This window comes from Capra hircus, chromosome 3, assembly GCF_001704415.2.
Source record: "Capra hircus breed San Clemente chromosome 3, ASM170441v1, whole genome shotgun sequence".
Lineage (NCBI taxonomy): Eukaryota > Metazoa > Chordata > Mammalia > Artiodactyla > Bovidae > Capra > Capra hircus.
This window is the reverse complement of record NC_030810.1, coordinates 113,434,554-113,456,952: the sequence shown is the minus strand read 5'-3', so window position 1 is coordinate 113,456,952 and position 22,399 is coordinate 113,434,554. Positions and strand designations below refer to the sequence as shown.

The window sequence follows — 22,399 nt, the reverse complement described above, 5'->3', positions numbered from 1 at the left end:
GACTATTTCTTATTCATCTGTTTACCCCAGAATCTAGCATTCAGGTTTAGCGTCTAATCTGGTCACACTTCACATGGACGTTTTCTTCCCTTCTATTCCTTTCTCTCTGAAACATACATGGGATTGAAAAGGCAAAATGACCATTTGAGCTAAGTACCACCATGCCAATAGAGATGTCCTCAATGCTTACATCTAGGGTGGGCTCTCCTGAAAGGCCCTACCCCAGAGAAAAGGGAAATCAGGCCTTAAGTCCCCTCCCTCAGCTCGTCTCAGGGACTCACTTAACTCTCCCCAGAGCTGTCCTTTTCCCAGAGCTTCAGCTTTCATCCAAGTCCTCAATAAAATTTACCTACTCACTCTTAACTACTCTGTAATAATAAACTGATAAAATCACTTCTGCTATTGCATTTAAGACATTAACTTTTTATTGTTTTACTCTCCCTGAGGTAAAATACTTGCATTTTAATGCAGACTTTGGGGTGATAGCATTTCATCAAAAACAAATAAAAAAGCCTAATAACTTACATTTGAGGGCTTAGAAAAGACTTGGGTTAAAACCACACCACCTCACCCCACCACTTGCCTTGAATCTCATTCATTGGATAAAACTCCTCTAGCTAGACAAAGAGTCACAGAGATCTCAGAATCTGGGCCTGAGGTCTAAAATCCAGATATTGGCCCAGCCAGGTCACAGTAATTTCTCCTGCCTGGCCCCAGTCCTTGTACAAGTTTCTGTTTATAGTTGAGAAAATACAATTGTATTTTCAGTGTCTTATTGCTGTTCATCATATCTCCTCCTCCTAGGTGGCAGAGATATTTATAACTATACATGGTGAAAGTAGGCAATAAAGGATATCATTTGTTCACTTGCAAACATTTTTTGAGCCTGCATATATCAACTGCCAGGTGCTTGGGTAGTGAGATCAGAAAGCAGAGTCACCACCTTGGAGGAGCTTGAGGTCTAATAAGAGAACCAGACACATACACATATAGATGATCATAGATAAGGAAACAAAGAACTCTGGGAATAGAATGGAGTATTACTCAGCCGTTAAAAAGAATTCATTTGAATCAGTTCTGATGAGATGGATGAAACTGGAGCCGATTATACAGAGTGAAGTAAGCCAGAAAGAAAAACACCAATACAGTATACTAACACATATATATGGAATTTAGAAAGATGGCAATGACGACCCTGTATGCAAGACAGGAAAAAAGACACAGATGTGTATAACGGACTTTTGGACTCAGAGGGAGAGGGAGAGGGTGGGATGATTTGGGAGAATGGCATTCTAACATGTATACTATCATGTAAGAATTGAATCGCCAGTCTATGTCTGACGCAGGATACAGCATGCTTGGGGCTGGTGCATGGGGATGACCCACAGAAATGTTATGGGGAGGGAGGTGGGAGGGGGGTTCATGTTTGGGAAGGCATGTAAGAATTAAAGATTTTAAAATAAAAAAAAAATAAAAAACTAAAAAAAAAAAAAAAGAAGTGTATGGGATCTTTTATCACGGTTTCTCAATGCTGTGCGCATACAGAAAATACTCAGAGGGTGGAGAGTGGTTCAAAATATAAAGCCCTTTCTTCTTCCATTGAGCATCAGAGCTACAGTGAGTCACCCTTACTGACAACAGTGTGTCCCCTCCCTGAAGAGTGCTGGGCAGAGCCAAGTAATGATGTTCATGGGCCCTAGTCTCTTCTGCCTTTGTGGGCCCTACCCTTCATAAAAACACATTGAAATTATATTTTATAACCGTATTTGTTAAAAAGATGAGAATAACTTTGACCCTAAAGCTCATTTCTTTTATTCTGACAATAAAAGAAGTTAAATCATTTCTGTGGGCTTCAAGTATCATGGGTCCCAGACGGTGTACCCAATTTGCATAATGGATACGTCAACTCTGTTGATGAGACAACATTAACAAAATACATTGAAAAACAGTGACCTAGTCCAACACTCTTATTTACAAATGAAGAAACCAGCCTAGAGAAATGAAGTGACTCATGAAATGCCTGCAGCTAGTGACCAGTAAAATATGTATTTGAATCCTGTTCTGCTGGCATCACCCTCAGGTTCTTCCCAGCATGCCTTTTCCCTTGATCATGATTTTGGCTTCCATGCCTAACTCCACTGACCTTCATAGTAGTAAAATTCCTGATGCGGTCAAACTCAAACATGATCTCAATGTAACCATTGGTGGCACTCTCGTTTCTCCAGCCCACGTAGTCATAGCCCGGCCACACATGGTACTCGTGGGTCTGCGTGAAATCATCCAGGCCAGACACCCCATCAGTCAACTGGCCCAGCCCTTCAGTCATGCTGCTCAAACCAAAAGACGAGAAGGAAAAAGAAGAGAGGAACTTGAAGTTAATCGCACATTCACAGAAGACTCTTTACCCAGTTTCTCCACCCTAAGTTTTGTAAGAGTTGATTATCTTGGAGGTTGAAGAATTATAAAAAATCCAATATAGTTTACAGTACTGACTCATTTATCCTACATCAATGGGGAACAAGGAATTCCATATAAATGAATTTTACATAATATTCGATACTTAACTCTATTACAGCAAAGCTTTTAAACACTTTTTAAAATCATTTTATATGAAACGCTTTCTATGATCTGTTGTATCCTTACCTGTTCTTATACTTAACATAGTAAGTCTTTATATAATGATTCAATATTGTCAAGTGCATTTGACAAATTCATCCATTAATGAGTAAATAAATGAATGCATAGAATGAATAATGTAGAAGATGGTGGCACTTGCTCATCACTAAATAAATGGTTCCAGAGCTGGTTGGAAATTTTTCTGACTCCTCTTTGACTGTATATTGTTATTGTTTGATGAATCAATTTCAGAGCAACCAGTCTTGCCTTCTACCTCACATCCCCAACAACTTAATTTGATATCAAACTAAAGGGGGAAAAAGTAACCACTGCCAAATTTAAATACTAATTTAACTCTAATTACAGTTGTAGAATACTAGACTCATGCAGTAAAATGCATGGATCACATGAGTATCTCAGGTATTGGATTTCATTTTCTTTTCTAGTTTGGCAGCCTTTCCACTTCTGAGTGTAAGGCTATTGTGAATGGCTGAAATTGCCAGAAGCCTGACCACTTCTGTTTAAAGTTTGAAGAACATAAAGAGACCTCATTCCTTCTTTTATGGAGGGACAGAATGAGAACACATCATGTGGAGTTTCTCTCTCCTCAAGCTCTGGAAGCTGTGTCAGGAGTCTCCCAAATGAAAAGATTGGGATAGTCACCCTCAAGCAATAATCTGTGTGATCCTTGAGGTTACAGGCAAAGCAATACCATGTAAAATTTGTGAATTATCAAAAAAAAATTGATTAAAATGATTGTGCCAAGCTTACAGATATATTTTTAAATATATTTGCTCATTGAAAAATGTTTGGCAAATTATAATATTTATCTGCTGCTACTGCTACTGCTAAGTCACTTCAGTCATGTCTGACTCTGTGTGACCCCATAAACGGCAGCCCACCAGGCTTCCCCGTCCCTGGGATTCTCCAGGCAAGAACACTGGAGTGGGTTGCCATTTCCTTCTCCAATGCAGGAAAGTGAAAAGTGAAAGTGAAGTCACTCAGTTGTATCCGACCCTCAGCGACCCCATGGACTGCAGCCTTCCAGGCTACTCTGTCCATGGGATTTTCCAGGCAAGAGTGGACTACAAGGACTGAAGCCTGGCTCTCCCTTCCAAGATTTTGCCTTTTTTTTTCTTCTCTCTACAGATGAAAAAGGCTAGGACAGCATAAGTTTACTTGCCATGAATGTATTACCCATTGTCCCCAGAAAATTAAATCCCCATGAAAATCTTCAGAAAAGTAACACAAATTAAAAGGAATGCTAATTCAATTCCCTTTAATCAGAATTTAATCAAGTGGGGAAAGAGTAAGGAAAGAAACTTTGCCTGTTTACTTTATATACTTTAGGATTGTTAGAATTTCTACAAGAGTATACATTACTTTTAGATTTTTAAAAATTTAAATAAGTAACTTTTGCTACTATAACTGTTTATTTCCTGAGAACTTGAATTAGGTAACTTTGTTATCTTCTCACTCAGCCACACCCAAACTAGATATCTCATGACCTCAGTTATGAGGTGGAAGCTGATTATGTCTAAATCTCTGTGATCATATTTTTTTTAATCTTTTCTCTGGGGTCCATCCAGAATCATATTTCCAGTTTTCTGCCTTATTTTTCCATCTGAATGTCCTATCAGTTCCTTACATTAATAACCCAAACTGAATCCATCATCATCCATTTATAAACTAAATCTTCATCTAGATTTCCCATTTCTGTCAACTATACTTCTCTTCCATATCCACTGAGAGTTCCTGGCATATAATAAGCATATGTTTGTTGAATGAATAAATGTCATCTTCGTTGTTTTAGTTACCTAGACTACCATGTTTCATCTAACTCTTTTTCTCACATCCAGTGGTCCCTAAATGAGTACCTCTTTCTCATTCCCATTTTCACAGTCACCATTTTGGCCTGGGTCCTTAACTCTTTTCATCTGACTGAACTTGGAATTAGAATATATCCCCCTCTTATCCTCTCTTTCCATTCAAATCTAGCCTTTGAATAGCTTAAGGAATCTACCTAAAGCACAGCTCCCATCATGTTCTTCTCCAGCTTTAAAAAATCTTCAGCAGCTCATTGTGTTGGTGATGTTGATAAAGAAGAACAACTCCCCATCCTTATCTCTTCTTCCTAGCCTTGGTTCCCTTTTCTCCACATTCTCTCTATAATTTATCATTTGTAGATTTTTTAAATCATGGCCATACTGACAGTTGTGAGGTGATACTTCATTGTAGTTTCGATTTGCATTTCTCTAATAATAAGCAATGTTGAGCACTTTTTCATGTAAGATCAGATACTATAAAACTCTTAAAGGAAAACATAGGCAGAACATTCTTTGACATAAATCACAGCAAGATCCTCTTAAGGCATCCACCTCTTAGGGTAGTGGAAATAAAAATGAACAGATGGGATCTAATTAAACTTAAGAAGCTTTTGCACAGCAAAGGAAGCCACAAACAAGATGAAAAGAAGGAAAAATCTACATCCAAGATTACTACACCCAACAAGGATCTCATTCAAAATTGATGGAGAAATAAAAAGCTTTACAGACAACTAAAAGTTAAGAGAATTTAGTACCACCAAACCAGCTTTACAACAAATGTTAAAGGGACTTGTATAGTCAAGAAATAGAAGAGAAGGAAAAGATCTACAAAATCAACCCCAAGCAATTAAGAAAATGGCAATAGGAACATATCTATCAATAATTACTTTAAATGTAAATGGGTTAAATTCTCCAGCCAAAAGACACAGACTGGCTGAATGGATACAAAAACAAGACCCATAGATATGTCTACAAGAAACCCACTTCAGACCTAAAGATACATATAGGCTGAAAATGAGAGGATGGAAAAATATATTCCATGCAAATGGGAAGCAACAGAAAGCTGCAGTAGCAATCCTCATCAGACAAAATAGACCTTAAAATAAAGAAGATTACAAGAGATAAGGAAGGACACTACATAATGACCAAGGGATCAATCCAAGAGGAAGACATAAGAATTGTAAATATCTATGCACCCAACATAGGAGCACGTCAATACATAAGACAAACACTAACAGACATAAAAGGAGAAACTGACAGTAACACAATAATAGTAGGAGACTTTAACTCCCCACTCACACCACTGGTCAGATCATCAAAACAGAAAATTAATAAGGAAACACAAGTCTTAAATGATACATTGGATGAGATGGATCTCATTGATATCTTCAGGACATTCCATCCAAATGCAAAATACACCTTCTTCTCAAGTGCACATCCTCCAGGAACATCCTCCAGGATAGACCACATCTTGGGTCACACATCAAACCTCCAAATCACACATCACACATCACACACCAAATCATATTAAGCATCTTCTCCAACCACAACACTGAGACTAGATATCAATTACAAGGAAAAAACTGTAAAAAATATAAACAAATGGAGGTTAAACAATACATTTCTAAATAACCAACAGGTTACTGAAGAAATCAAAAGAGAAATAAAAAAATTTCTAGGAACAAATGACAATGAAAACACGACAACTCAAAATCTATGGGATACAGCAAAAGCAGTCCTAAGAGGGAAGTTTATAGCGAAACAGTCTTACCTCAAGAAAGGATAAAAACATCAAATAGACAATCTACCTTTACACCTAAAACAACTGGAAAAGGAAGAACAAGAAAACAAAAATTATAAGGAAAGAAATCATAAAGATCAGAGCAGAAATAATTTAAAAAGAAATGAAAGAAACCACAGTAAAGATTAATAAAACTAAAAGCTGGTTCTTTGAGAAGATAAACAAAATTGACAAGCCTTTAGCCAGGCTCATTAAGAAAAAATGAGAGAAGAATCAATTCAACAAAATTATAAATGAAAAAGGAGAGCTTACAACAGACAATGCAGAGATACAAAGGATTATAAGAGACTACTATGAACAGCTATATGGCAATAAAATGGATAACCTGGAAGAAACAGACAGATTCTTAGAAAGGTTCAATCTTCCAAGACTGAACCAGGAAGAAATAGAAATTATGAACAACCCAATTACAAGCACTGAAATTGAAGCTATGATCAAAAATCTCCCTAAAAACAAAAGCCCAGGACCAGATGGCTTCACAGGATAATTCTATCAAGAGCTAATGCCTATCCTTCTAAAACTCTTTCAAAAAACTGCAGAGGAAGGAACACTCCCAAACTCAGTCTATGAGGCCGCCATCACCCTGATACCAAAACCAGACAAAGACAACACAAAAAAAAGAAAACTACAGCCCAATATCACTGATGAACATAGTTGCAAAAATCCGCAACAAAATTTTAGCAAACAGAATTCAGCAACACATCAGAAAGCACATATACCATGATCAAGTTGGATTTATTCCAGAAATGCAAGGATTCTTCAATATATGAATATCAATCAATGTGACACACCATGTTAACAAACTGAAAGATAAAAATCATATGACAGTCTCAATAGATGCAGAAAAAGCCTTTGTCAAAATTCAGCACTCATTTATGATTAAAACTCTTCAAAAAAATGGGCATAGAAGGAACCTACTTCAACATAGTAAAGGCCATATATGGTAAGTCTACAGCAAACATTATTCTCAATGGTGAAAAACTGAAAGCATTCCCCCTAAGATCAGGAACAAGACAAGTTTGTCCACGTTCACCAACATTATTCAACATAGTTCTGAAAATCCTAGCTATAGCAATCAGAGAAGAAAAAGAAATAAAAGGAATCCAGATTGGAAAAGAAGTAAAGCTCTCACTGTTTGCAGATGACATGATACTGTACATAGAAAACCCTAAAGATTGTATCAGAAAATTACTAGAGCTAATCAGTGAAATTAGCAAAGTTGCAGGATACAAAATCAATACACAGAAATCACTTGCATTTCTATATACTAACAATGAAATCAGAAAGATAAATTAAGGAATCAATCCCACTCACCATTGCAACAAAAAGAATAAAATATCTAGGAATAAACTTACCTAAGGAAACAAAAGAACTGTACACAGAAAATTATAAGACACTAATGAAAGAAATCAAAGATGACATAAACAGATGGAGAGATATTCCATGTTCCTGAGCAAGAAAAATCAATATTGTGAAAAATGACTATACTACCAAATGTGACCTACAGATTCAGTGCCATCCCTATCAAATTACCAATGGCATTTTTCACAGAACTAGAACAAAAAATTTCACAATTCATATGGAAACACAAAAGACCCCTAATAGCCAAAGCAGTCTTGAGAAAGAAAAATGGAGCTGGAGGAATCAACCTTCCTGACTTCAGATTATACTACAAAGCTACAGTCATCAAGTCAGTATGGTACTGGCACAAAAACAGAAATATAAACCAATGAAACAAGATATGAACCCCAGAAATAAACCCATGCACCTACGGGTACCTTATTTTTTGACAAAGGAGGCAAGAATACACAATGAGGCAAAGACAGCCTCTTCAATAAATGCTGCTGGGAAAACTGGACAGCTACATGCAAAAGAATGAAACTAGAACACCTCCTAACACTATACACAAAGATAAAGTCAAAATGGATTAAGATCTAAATGTAAGACCAGAAACTATAAAACTCTTAGAGGAAAACATAGGCAGAACACTCGATGACATAAATCAAAGCAAGATCCTCTATGATCCACCTCTTAGAGTAACAGAAATAAAAACAAAAGGAAACAAGTGGGACCTGATTAAACTTAAAAGCTTTTGCACAGCAAAGAAAACTATAAGCAAGGTGAAGAGACAAACCTCAGAATGGGAGAAAAATAATAGCAAATGAAACAACTGGCAAAGGATTAATTTCCAAAATATACAAGCAGCTCATACAACTCAATGCCATAAAAACAAACAACCCAATCTAAAAGTAGGAAAAAGACCTAAACAGACGTATCTTGAAAGAAGACATACATATGGCTAACAAACATAAGAAGATGCCCAACATCACTCATTATTAGAGAAATGCAAATCAAAACTACAATGAGATATCACCTCACAGTGGTCAGAATGGCCATCATCAAAAAGTCTACAAACAATAAATGCTGGAGAGGTTGTGGAGAAAAGGAAATGCTTCTGCACTGTTGGTGGGAATGTAAATTGATACAGCAACTATGGAAGACAGTATGGAGATTCCTTAAAAAGCTAGGAATAAAACCCCCATGTGACCCAGCAATCTCACTCCTAGGCATATACCCTGAGGAAACCAAAACTGAAAAAGACATGTGTATCCCATTGTTCATTGCAGCACTATTTACAACAGCTAGAACAAGGAAGCAAGCTAGATGTCTATCAGCAGATGAATGGATAAAGAAGGTGTGGGACACAATGCAATATTGCTCAGACATAAAAAGGAACACATTTGAGTCAGTCTTAATGAGGTGGATGAACCTAGAATCTATTATACAGAGTGAAGTAAGTCCAAAAGACAAAGATAAATATTGTATTCTAATGCATATATATGGAATCTAGAAAAATGGTACTGAAGAATTTATTTACAGGGCAGCAGTGGAGAAACAGACATAGAAAACAGACATATGGAAAAGCAACCAAATCAAAAAAATAGGCAGAACACCTAAACAGATTTTTCTCCAAAGAAGATGTACAGATGGCTAATAAACTATGAAGGTAGGATCAATGATTTTACTACATTTGAATCCCTACCAAATTCCTTGCATGTAGTAACAGTTGATTAGCAAAGATTTACTAAACTAAACTGAATTCAATTGATCTCTGCTTTCTTCTGTGCCTTGATTCATGGCATTTGGGTGTGGCTAAGTGAAATGATGCCAAGACCAACTTATGTAAAGGGGGAAGAACAATGACTAAGTAGATGGAAAGGAAGTGATTCGCAATAGAAATCCTGATGAGTCAGGTCTTCAGATAGGGATCAGGAAGTTGAAGGCAGTAGTTTATTCCTAACATCGCACAGAGTCGGACACGACTGAAGCGACTTAGCAGCAGCAGCAGCAGCAAGACAATGAAAATGCTGTAATTCCACAGTCCTCTTCCTGAGACTCACTAATTTCTCTCTCTCTCTCAACCACCCACAACCTCCATTATGCAGTGTGGGCTTCACTATGACTGAGACCTCTCTGCCAAGCTCAACCTGTGCAGACAAAGATCAACTTCAGAGAGAAAACTATTGGTCTAGGGTAGAAGAATGGCAAGACTTGGAATCGGGACAGATGGGAACATCTCTTACCCAACCCTAAATTTCTCCTGTATCTGAACATATTCCTCTACCATGGCCTTCCCTTGGTTCACTTCAAGTATCCATTGGTCCTTCTGCTGTTCCCAGTTCTAGCTTCTGCTGTAGTCAGGTCATTCTGGTCCTTATCCCCAATTCCTTTCCTTTGTTCCCTCTACTGACCTCCTTTTCGCCAACTATCATCTCGTCCTAGAAACTTTCCTTGTCTATCGTTAAGTCTTAACAGTCTCCTTCTTGTCACAATTTCTAAAGCATTTACATATATGGAATTCATTCTTTCTGAACTTCTTTATAAGTCCAGTTCATTGTAGCTTTAGTTCTTCTGGCCCTTTGTCTCCATAAGTAGGCTATTATTTGTGTTAGACCTCATGTCTGTTTTGAGGGTCAAAAACATGGCTACCTTATCATACTACAACATTTAGCCCTTCTTTTTATAATTTACTGTATCCCTTGTGATTATTTTATCTTATTGAAGATTCCCTGGAGAAGGAAATGGCAATCCACTTCATTATTCTTGCTGGAAAATCCCATGGACAGAGGAGCCTGGCAGGCTACAGAATATGGGGTCGCAAAGAGTTGGACCCAACTGAGCGAATAACACTTTCACTTTCACTTTGTCTTCCCAAACTAGGCTCTCAGCTCCTGCCAAATAAAGACTACATCCATTACATTGTTGGATCATCAAAAAACCAAAAGTTCCAGAAAAACATCTACTTCTGCTTTATTGACTATGCCAAAGCCTTTGACTGTGTGGATCACAACAAACTGTGGAAAATTCTTAAACAGATGGGAACACTAGACCACCTGACCTGACTCCTGAGAAATCTTGTATGCAGGTCAAGAAGCAACGGTTAGAACATGGAACAATAGACAGTTTCCAAATCAGGAAAAGAGAACATCAAGGCTGTATATTGTCACCCTGCTTATTTAACTTATATGCAGAGTACATCATGAGAACTGCTGGACTGGATGAAGCACAAGCTGTAATCAAGATTGCTGGGAGAAATATCAATAACTTCAGATATGCAGATGACACCATCCTTATGGCAGAAAGCAAAGAAGAACTAAAGAGCCTCTTAATGAAAGTGAAAGAGGAGAGTGAAAAAGCTGGCTTAAAACTCAACATTCAAAAAATGAAGATCATGGCATTCAGTCCCATCGCTTAATGGCAACTAGCTGAGGAAACAATGGAAACAGTGAGAGACTTTATTTTCTTGGGCTCCAAAATCACTGCAGATGGTGACTGTAGCCATGAAATTAAAAGATGGAAGAAAAGCTATGACCAATTTAGACAGCATATTAAAAAGCAGGTCCATATTAAAAGGTCCATAGAGTCAAAGCTATGGTTTTTCTAGTAGTCATGTATGGATGTGACAGTTGGACCATAAAGAAAGCTGAGCACCAAAGAATTGATGCTTTTGAACTGCAGTGTTAGAGAAAACTCTTGAGAGTCCCTTGGACTGTAAGGAGATCCAACCAGTCCATCTTAAAGGAGATCAGTCCTGAATGTTCATTGGAAGAACTAAAGCTGAAGCTGAAATTCCAATACTTTGGCCACCTGATGCGAAGAACTGACTTATTGGAAAAGACCATGATGCTGGGAAAGATTGAAGGCAGGAGGAGAAGGGAATGACACAGGGTGAGATGGCTAGATGTCATCACGGACTCGATGGACGTGAGTCTGAGTGAACTCCGGGAGATGGTGATGGACAGGGAGGCCTGGCGTGCTGCAATTCATGGGGTTGCAAAGAGTCGGACACGACTGAGTGACTGAACTGAACTGAACTGATTTTACTTTATCTAAATTTATCTCATGATGCCTAGTATAAGTGCTAAATAAACACTGGCTAGTTGATTGATTCATTGAGTGTTGTTCCCAGCCCATGGTAAAGTATTATTCTCTTCTGGTGGTCATTTTCCTAGTCTGATGATTAAAGTCTCCCAGGATTTACCTGTACCCAACAGCTCCATCATAGACAGAATCGTTGAGATAAATGATGGAGCCTCCCGGCAGTACAAACTGCTGTCCAGCTGGAGCACTGTAAGACACCAAGCCATCTGCCAAAGGAAACACGGATGTGTCAGTGCCTTTGGGAAGGAGATGTACCTGCTGCTTAGACCAGCTATCCCAGGGAACGATCTGAGGCTTCAAGAGTGCCATTTTGAGCAGTGTGTCCACCTAGGATTCAGTTTGGGCCCACAAGGAGCAATCCTGTGGAGCACTCCTCTGCAGCAGCAGTCAGCAAAGTAAGGGTGTGGGGCACAACACCCTGGATGGATGAATAATATTCCTTTCTTTACTCTAACCAGGATGATTAGTAATTCCAGTGAAATTCTTAGTGGAAGTAAATCCTTCTGATTTGATGGCCTTTATTGACCAGGGATTGATGTTTTTAATAAAGTTTATAAGCTCTCTCTCTTTAGACACCTACCCAGCCAGACACATCCGTAAAGTTCCACCCTCATGCACACATTCATGGAGTGATCAGTTACTGGGATAAAGCGGACAAATCTGGCCACAATGGGTGGCTCCAAATCCTTTAGGAAAATGTCATAGGGGTTACTATTTCCATCCAGCACCTGAGAAGAAGGAAGAGAAAGAGTGAGGAGATGCAGTGAAGTTATGCTGACTCTTCTTCATTCCCCAAGTCATTATCTCTTTGATGGAACCTCTCTTTTTAATCCAAGGAGCAGAATGGAATCATTCACAGCCCTCTCAGCAGCCCTGATATCCCTGTCTGTGCCCCCACCCTATCCTCTTCATCTTGGGTCACACAATCACAAGGGCATGGCAGGTCTGTAGACACATACACCTGCACAGACAATTTGTGTGCTTCCTCTTCTAGCCTAAGTCAAAATACGGTCCCAGACATCCCAGGGTTTGGATGTCTCTTTTTCTTACCTGTTTCCCATGCCTGTTCCGCCAAGAGATCCAGCGAGTGCCATCTCGACTGTAGTTGATCTTGTACATGGGGGCAAACTCAATGCCATGGCCCCCTGCATGGCGTCCCTGGGTCCCCACCAGAGTGATAAAATGCAGGGTGTGCAAGTCAATCTGCAGAAACTCCTTCAGGTCATCGGGTTCCACTGGAATCTCGGGACACCAGGCTCCATCCCCTTCTTCTGAGTCCAGCCTTGATGGATGGGGGTTAGGGGAAAGGAAGGAACCATGAAACCACAGTTATTTGTCAGTCCCCAGCAAGCAGCTGCCAGTCCTGAAGGGAGAGAGCAGGCTGGGAGTCCAGTCCAGATGGACACTTTGGGCTCTTCCCACCAGTCTGACTGTCACCACCATACCCACTTGCGGCCAGTTCCCTCTCCCTGGGGCACCATGAAACCCAGAAAGACACTCACCACCAAGGAGATTGTAACATGTAGCCTTTACTTCCCACCCTTATTTAGAGGTCTCAAGGGAAGTCCCATGCAATGAAACCCTCCATACCCTCTATTCGTTATAACAAAGCTAGCCACTCCTTGCCTGGATATCAAGTTATAGGAGTGGGGAGGGAGGAATCATTAGATCTGCAGTGTGGGTTGTGCAATGCAGTGGAATTTCAACCAGCAGGGTGAGCATGGCAGCTCAGCAAAAAGCCATGAAAACCTATAGTGAGAGTGAGGAGTAAGGGCATGTCAGGGAAGAGTAAATAATCTGGTTTCATTTTATGACCTCCAGGATGACCAACCAGCACGCAAAACTGAAATCATTGTAAAGCTTATCGTGGGACCCTCTTCCCCTCTTCCCCTCTTCCCTCTTCCCAGGAATGTGTCTCCTCTCACAGATGATACCTACTCATTGCCACTCCCTTCCAGCCCTACCAGACATCACTCTCATCTTTCACACACCAAGACAGAAATCATGGAGAAGGTTTATAGGGATGTTTATAGGAAGGCTTAAAATGGATGATTCCATTTTAACAGAGATCAACACTTTACACCAAAAGAACTAGATTCCAAGAAGAAGGTTATTTTCTAATAAGTTAAATAGTTTTTGACAAGGGGGTTTATTACTTTAAAGGACCCCTGATATTAGACCAGAAGAAACCTACCATATTTTGTTTATGGATGAGGATGGCCCTTCAGTGTAAGGTACCCTTGAGAGGAGGGAAGAATTTGCTAGATACCTCAATGTCTAATTAAGTCCTTGATGTCTTCTCCTGCGAGTGATGTTTCACAGATACTCACCAAGAAGAGGATCAGGTCTCCTAACTCCCAGTGTCCTACCTAATCTGCACTTTCCCATAGGTACCACTGTAGTCCACTTCCTGCAGTAGTTCATGCTGAGAAGAAAGTGGCTAAAGCAAGTGTAAAGTGAAGCCACTCGGTCGTGTCCGACTCTTTGCAACCCCATGGACTGTAGCCTACCAGGCTTCTCAGTCCATGGGATTTTCCAGGCAAGAATACTGGAGTGGATTGCCATTCCCTTCTCCAGAGGATGGTAAAGTGTCTGCCTACAATGAGGGAGACCCAGGTTCAATCCCTGGGTCAGGAAGATCCCCTGGAGAAGGGAATGGCAACCCACTCCAGTATTCTTGCCTCCCCTCCCAAAAAAGGGGGTTCAAAGCAAGTATACTACATGTTAATAAACCAACCTGCAACCTAAGTGGTGAGGCTCTAGGAGTGAGGTTGCTAGACTAGCACATGGTGTCTTCCCCCATTCCCACCAGCTCCCACCAAGTATCATCCTTCTCTGTTAGCCCCTTGAGCCAGTTATTCTGTCCAACCCATGCAGTCCCTCAGAAGTATCTGACTCTTTGCAACCCCATGGACTGCAGTCTGCCAGGTGGTCCATGGAATTCTCCAGGCAAGAATACTGGAGTGGGGTGCCATTTCCTACTCCAGGGGATCTTCCTAATGCAGGGATCGAACCTGCATCTCCTGCATTGGCAGGCAGATTCTTTACCATTGAGCCACCTGGGAAGCCCCAAGAGAGCCATCTGTCCAACCCAGAACTCAGGTTTTTTTGAGGTGCCCATTCTCACCTTCCATATCTGGCAGCGGTGGACTCTGACCACTGACTGGAGGCTGTGATGTCCTCGTCGGGAATGTGGCCTCCTGACATGCCCAGAGGGTAGCGGCATACAGCTGAACCAAGAGGCACCAAAGAGAAAAGAGAGGAAACGCTTTTACTTTTATTTTCAGAGGCCCCCAGCCAGAATGCAGTTGATTATTGGACAGGAAAGAGGGGCTAAATCCCTCTGCAACCCCAGTGTGACCACTCTGACTCTCTCAGCCTTTTCTTCCTGGATTGGCCTCCAAACTTATTAGCATCTGTTTTCCAATCATTGACCTTCAGTCAACCCTATCTTTTGGTCCAAATTCTGACAATCCTGTGACGTGCTGATTTATCCTTTCACTTGGTAATAACTCCATGGCCCATCCCCATTTCCTTATTAGCAGACATGCATTTCTAATCAGTTTCCCAACAGTGGTTAAGTCCACATCCTCATAATTACTAGGTACCTTTTATGACCCATAGCATTTTTTTTCCTTAGACAGCTGATTTCATAAAACTATGGAGCAGAGTTTTTAAAAAACTCTCCTAAAGGTATTGAACACACGGCTTTGGCCACATCAGCATCATGTTTTTGCCTCTGGCTAAGAATAATAACCTCTAGAGATGGACTTCCTCCTTCAGCCAAGATAGACTAACAAAGTCCAGATTTATTCTCCTGGGTAAAACAACCAAAAAACAGGAATAGTATATGAAAAATTGGGCTTCAACATAATGAAAATCAGACAACAAAGGGCAGCAATCCCTGAGAGAAAGGAAACGAAGAATATGAGCTCCACAATGGCAACAGCTTACTTCCATGAGCACATCCAGGCTGTAGCAGAGGGAGTGAAAACTCAGGCAGCGGCTGGAGGATTTCCTGAGCTCAGAAGACAAAGAAAAGAGTCTGGAGAGGTCAAGGGGACTAAAGGTCTCAAGACACAAATTGCAGTAAAATAGAGGATCCTTAGCTAAATTTAAACTTCAGATAAACAATGAATAATTTTTTAGTATAGATATGTCCCATGCAATTTAAAAAACTGGGCTGTAAGAGAAGCAGAGAAGTAGTATATATAATTAAAAAATAATCAATTGAAACAGATTCATAATTAATACAGAAGTTAGAATGGTTTAAAACACCAAAATAGTCATAACTGTGTTTCATAGGTTCAAAAAATAAGGAAAGCTATAGAGGCTATAGAAAAGTGGTAAATCAAATTTCCAGAGATAAAACGTGATATGTGAGCTAAAATACAGTGTATGGAATTAAAAGCAAATCACATATTGGAAAGAAAATAATACACATAAAGACAGCAGTACAAACTGTTCAAAATGAAACAATGAAAGAACAGAGACTCAAGCAATAATACACAAAAGCAGAACAGCAGTAAGATATGGAGCAATTTCAAATATCTGGATGTACATGTAAATGGATTCTGTGAAGAGGAAGGAGGAAGATAGAAAATTATTTAAATAAAAATGGTGTAAAATTGTTTCAATTTGATGAAAATTATAAGCTCAAGAAAATAATCTGAAGCAAGAAAAAACAAATGAAGAAAACTATGCTACAGCATATCATAATCCAGTTGCTTAGAACAGGTGATAAAGGGAAAATTTTAAAAACATCTAGAGGAAAAGGATACTTTGTGATCAGAGGACCAAAGATAAAGATGACAGCAAATATCTTGTTCAAAATGGCAATTACATGGTAAATAAGATGATTTTTAATGTTATTTATATCTCTTTAAGAGGCAATAGGCTATTTAAACAAAAATAATAATATATTGTGTTTAGGACATATACAAACTTAAAATGCATGACAATAACAGCACAAAGACTTAAAAGAGGAAAAATAGAAGCTGTCCTGTTGAAAGGTTTTTTTATACTCTACGTGAAATGATATAACATCACGTGAAGGTAGACTTTATCTAGTTAAAGATGTACACTACAAACCCTAAAGCAAGCACTAAAGTCATATTTTTTACAGACTTATGGATAGTAAGTCAAGAAGAGATACAATGGAATCATAAAAATTCAATTAAAGTTGAAAAGAAGATAGAATTAAAGGAAACAAATCGGACAAATAGAAAACAAATAGCAAGAATACAGATTTTATGCTAACCGTATAAATACTCCCATTAAATAGAAATGGTCTACATATACCAATTAGAAAGTAGGAATTATCAGAGTGGATTTAAAAAGAATAATCAAGTTTAACGTACATATAACCTATAAGAAACATATTTTAAATATAAAAACACAGGTAAATTATAAGAAAATATGGAAAAAATATACCATGAAAAGTTAATCAAAAGAAAGCTGAATGTCAGATCCAATATATCAAGACAAAGGATAAAGATGATGTTTCACAGTGATAAAGGGGTTCATTCGTTAAGAATACATGACAGTACTAAACGTTTATTCACCTCATAACAAAGCTTCACAACAAATGAAGCCAAAAAAAAAAAAAAACCCTGCCAAAAAGTTATCAAATTCATAATTATAGTTGGAAAGTGAAAGTGAAGTTGCTCAGTCGTGTCCGACTCTTTGCAACCCCATAGACTGTAGACTACCAGGCTTTTATGTCCATGAAATTTTCCAGGCAAGAATACTGGAGTGGATTGCCATTTCCTTCTCCAGGAGATCTTCCCAACCCGGGGATTGAACCCAGGTCTCCCGCATTGTAGGCAGATGCTTTACTGTCTGAGCCAGTATTCTTCAACTAACTCCTTTCCAAAGAAGACATATAGATGGTCAACATATGGATAGTATATGAAAAGAAACTTAACATCACTAATCATCAATGAAATGCAAATCAAAACCACAATGAGATAGCACCTCACATCTGTCAGAATGGCTATTATAAAAAAGATAGGAAGTGACAAGTATTGGCGAAGATGTGGAGAAAGGAGACTGCTTACGTACTGCTGGTAGAAATGTAAATAGGTGTAGCAACTATGGAAAAAAATACAAAGGTTCCTCAAAAAATTAAAAATATGATTACCATATGATCTACCAATTCTACTTCTGGGCATTTATCTGAAGAAAATGAAAACCACACTCAAAACTACATGTTTACCCTTCATTTCAATTGTAGCATTCTTTATAATAGCTAAGTTATGGAACAACATGAGTGTCCTTTGATAGGTGAATAGATAAAGAAGATGTGGGGGGGGGGGGTGTGTGTACATACATGTATATGTATATGTACATACATACACAATGGAGTATACACAATAAAATGATAATCAGTCATAAGAAAAATAATGAAATCTTGTCATTTGCGACCACATGGATGGATCCTGAAAGCATTATGTTAAGTGAAAATAAGTCAAAGATAAATAGCATATGATTCACTTACATGTGGAATCTAAAAACCAAACAATCAAAAAAAGAAAAAAAAAGCTCACAGATACAGAGAACATCAATCGATGGTTGCCAGAGGCAGGTGGTGGGGGACGAGCCAACTGGGTGAAAGGGATCAAAAGGTGCAAATTTCTAATTATACAATAAACATGTCATAGGGATGTAAAGTACAGCATGGGACTATAATTAATAATACTGTACTGCATACTTAAAGTTATTGAGAGTAGAACTTTAGAACTTAAAAGTTCTTATCACAAGAAAAATATTTTTGTAACTATGCATGGTGACAGATGTCAACTTAGACTTACTGTTGTGATCATTTCTCAATATGTACAATTATCATTTCAATATACTGTATCCCTGAAACTAGTATGCTGCTATATGTCAACTATAGCTCAATGTTGGAATATTGAAATTATTCTAATAATGATTGAATATTTTAGAATACTGAAATTTCCTGATAGAACAACAAGTCAAGGGGAAAACAATAATAAAAGATACCCAGATTGGAAAGGAAGAAGTAAAACTGTCTTTAATTGGAGATAATATGATCAATTATATAAAAAATTAGATAAAGTTTATACATGGTGAACAGTTGCAATTTAAATACCATCAAAAACTATAAAATATTTAGGAATAAACTGATGCTGAAGTAGAAGCTCCAGTATTTTGATCATCTGATGCAAACAGCCAACTCACAGGAAAAGTCCCTGATACTGGGAAAGACTGGGGGCAGGAGAAGAGGGGGGCAGAGGATGAGATGGCTGGATGCAATGGACATGAACTTGGGCAAACTTCGGGAGAAGGTGAGGGACAGGGAGGCCTGGTGTGCTACAGTGCATGGGGTTGCAAAGGGTCAGACATGACTAGGTGACTGAACAAGAACAGCAAACCTGACAAAAGAGTGAAAGACCTAAATACTGAGAACTACCCAACACCGCAAAAAGAAAGGGAAGACCTAAAGAAGTAGAGATACACACTACTGCGCTCATGGGTCAGGAGAGTCAACTCGCCCATTCCACCCAATCAAAGTCTCAGCAGACACTTTAGTGTAAATGAACGGATTGATTCTGAAAGGCATATGGAAAGGCGAAGACCACAGAAAAGCTGAAAAACTGAAAAAGAAGATCAAAGCGGAAGGACTAACATCAGACTTAAAGACATTACAAAACTATAGAAATCAAGACTGTGTGATATTGGTGTAAAGACAGACAAGCGTACCAATGAAGCAGGAGAAAGTCTAGAAGTAGACCCACATAGCTATGCTTGGGTGCGTGCTCAGTCGTGTCTGACTCTTGGTGACCCATGGGCTGTAAACCGACAGGCTCCTCTGTCCATGGGGTTTTCCAGGCAAGAATGCTAGAGTGTGTTGCCATTTCCTCCTCCAGGGGATCTTCCCAACCCAGGAATCAAACCGGAGTCTCCTGCATCAACAGGCTGATTCTTTACCACTGAGCCACCTAGGAAGCCCAGTTCATTCCTAGGTATTTGCCCAAAAGAAATAAAAGTGTATGTTCATACAAAGACTTAGGAGTGTGCCTAACGGCTTTATTTCCAATATGTAATTAAGATTGGGAAATGATCATATGTCATCAACAGGTAAAGGGATAAACAAATCACAATATACCCATGCAATGAAATACTACTCAGCAGGACTGGGATGAAGCAAGTGAGAAGCCGAGGGCACAAAATGTCAGGAGGCATTCACTCCCAGGGTCATGGGAGTGCCAGCGCTGCCTTTGCAGAGGGCAAGCACCCGCTTCCACTTTGCACCCTAGGCCCCTCCTTTGCCTCACCGTAGTCCCAGCTCTACTACCCAGTAGGAACAAAAGAGGATGCTCCATCAGTACCTACTACAGCACAGATGACTTTCAAAATGTCTGCTGAGGGAAAGTACTGAAGAAGTTGGGCAAAAAAGAGTACATGTGACATGCTTCCATTTATACATAATTCTAGAAAGTGAAAACAAGTCAGTCCACAGTGACAGAAAGACAATCAGTGGCTTCCTAGGGAAGGAAGGAGTGGGCAGGAGGAATTACAAAGGGGCACAAAGAAACATTTGGCAGGAATGGATATGGTCATTATCCTGACTATGGTGATGAATTCACAGGTCTATACATATGTCAAAGCAGACCAAATCATGCATTTTTTAACGTATGTAGTCTACTGTATGTCAGTTGTACATCAATGAAATCATTTTTCAAAAAGTAACCTATTGAATGGGATAACACATTGAGATTTTATTTGTATATTTTCAAACCCCTTGTCAAAGCAGGTAGCCAGGCCTTCCTATTCCTTCACCATTTGGAAGATTTGTGTTGACAGAGAAGAAATAAGAAAGAAACTGCTTGAAAACCAATGACTTCCTAGAAAGCCTGTGCTTGTTAAGGGACTGTAGCATGAAGTAGACATGGCAGGAAGATAGGTGAGATTTCCCTAGGCAGGAAGGCGACAGAGGTAGGGAAGTTGCAAGGCTAGCAGGAGCCAAACTCCTCTCCTAGAAGTTCCCTGGCGTGGCTGCGAAGCGTCAAGGAGAAAATGATTCCACATGAGCATTGTGTCCAAGGTTGGCACAGAAACAGCCCAACTGCTGTCCTTGCGAACAGGGTGGGCTTGGAAAATAATGACATCCACTGTAATAATGACACACTGAAGGCAAGAGGCCCTTCTGTGTGTATCACACCAAGCAAAGCTCCTGGATTCTTGTGTGACCCTAGGGAAAGGATGATTCTGGGCCAGCTTACTCTCCCAGAAATAGTATGATTAAGGAAAATCATATATAGGTAGCTTTGGCAAGAAACATGGCCATACACCCAACTGAAACTCTTCTATGTTACTGTTCACTTCCTTTTCCAAGTCAGATTTGAATCAAGAGATGAGCATGGGTATTTAGTTTTGCCTTTTCTTATCAAATATATAATTTCTCCTTCAGAGGTGATTGGTTCCACAGATAATCATTATTCTAGACTCTTAAATGCAAATCTTAAGTGTAAACCTGGGAGTTTCACGACTGAAGCATCAAATTCTCAACCTCTGAATTCTCTAGAATGAGAAATTGAAGGGAGAAGTAAGGATTAGGAAATTCTAATACAAGATGCCAGTGAGCCAAGATTACTAATGAGTGAGGTCAATATACATTTCAAAATCACACACATAATCCTCTCTTCTGCTCGATTCCATCACTCAGCAAAAGTGGTACCCTGACTCCAGGTCTGCTCCAGCCCCCTGCTTGAAACTTCTCCTACATAGTGTTGGGTGTACTAAATGTTTTAATCTTTAGCACCAGTGACTTAATGGCAAGGAAAAGCTTCTGGAGGTCTAGCCCACAATCTACATGCCCTAGTCCAGTCTTCCAGAGTACTTGCACGGACGTTTGGGACACAGGTGCAGTTACTTGTACTTTGCTTTCCCTTTGCAACTGTCGCTTGTGGGTATATTCCTCTCAGGGACCTCCTGGGGAAGGGGCTGAGCTGGCCAAGGCAGCTATTCCTGGCTCCTTTGAGAATCATCCATGTTGCAGTGCCCTCAATTGCCATCTTGACCCCTAAAACACAATTCTTCACAGTCTGCAAAGTGCTGTCCAATTGCCTACCTCACTTTACCCTTCCAATAACTCAATATAATAGGCAGGGCATGTACTATTATTTTCAGATTATATATATGAGGAAACAAACTGAAGTCCCATGACTGTTAAGCAGTAGGGGTTTGACTTGGATCACATTTCTGAGTCCCAACCCAAAGTCTGTCCCAGCGCACCAGACTGCCCTCTCTGCTTCAGCCAAAAGAGTGACTGGAGGCAAGCAGTCTCTCCCAAGACGCAAGCTGCTCAGCAGATCCAAAAGAGAGCTGCACCCCGGCATTCCCCTCTCCCTTCTGAAACCAAAGCTTGGTTCCCAAAGCTAGTCCTATCCGCAACATCACCCCCAGCATGAAAATCTATTTGAGCATTGCTTTCCAAATCTGTGAGGTTTTTAATGCTTATTTTTATTAACTTGCTCAGTGAGTTGGGGGGATTTCTGTGGTGTTACAGTAGCAAACAAAAGAGACAGAGTACCTTTTGTCGCAGAGTTTACATTCTAGGGTGGAAGAGAGGACAGAAAGCAAATAAGTATCTGATCTGAGAGAAGATGGTAAAGATAAGGCAACTGAATGCAGATCTCAATGAAGGAAGACAGCAAACCAGGTGACTCCAGAGGGGAGCACGCTTCAT

The 22,399-nt window shown here is 39.5% G+C and overlaps 1 protein-coding gene across 7 annotated transcripts in view; it reads right to left on the bottom strand.

The window, feature by feature from the left end:
* Positions 1–22,399, bottom strand: part of DDR2 (discoidin domain receptor tyrosine kinase 2) — a 169,499-nt gene that overhangs the window by 29,558 nt on the left and 117,542 nt on the right. For all 7 annotated transcript variants that reach the window (XM_005677124.3, XM_005677122.3, XM_013975422.2 and 4 more), the window contains 5 exons: positions 14,813–14,915; positions 12,736–12,967; positions 12,266–12,413; positions 11,786–11,891; positions 2,144–2,327 (listed from right to left, as the gene is read on the bottom strand). In XM_005677124.3, the coding sequence (XP_005677181.1) occupies positions 2,144–2,327; positions 11,786–11,891; positions 12,266–12,413; positions 12,736–12,967; positions 14,813–14,915 (773 nt within the window). The remainder of the gene's footprint in view (positions 1–2,143; positions 2,328–11,785; positions 11,892–12,265; positions 12,414–12,735; positions 12,968–14,812; positions 14,916–22,399) is intronic.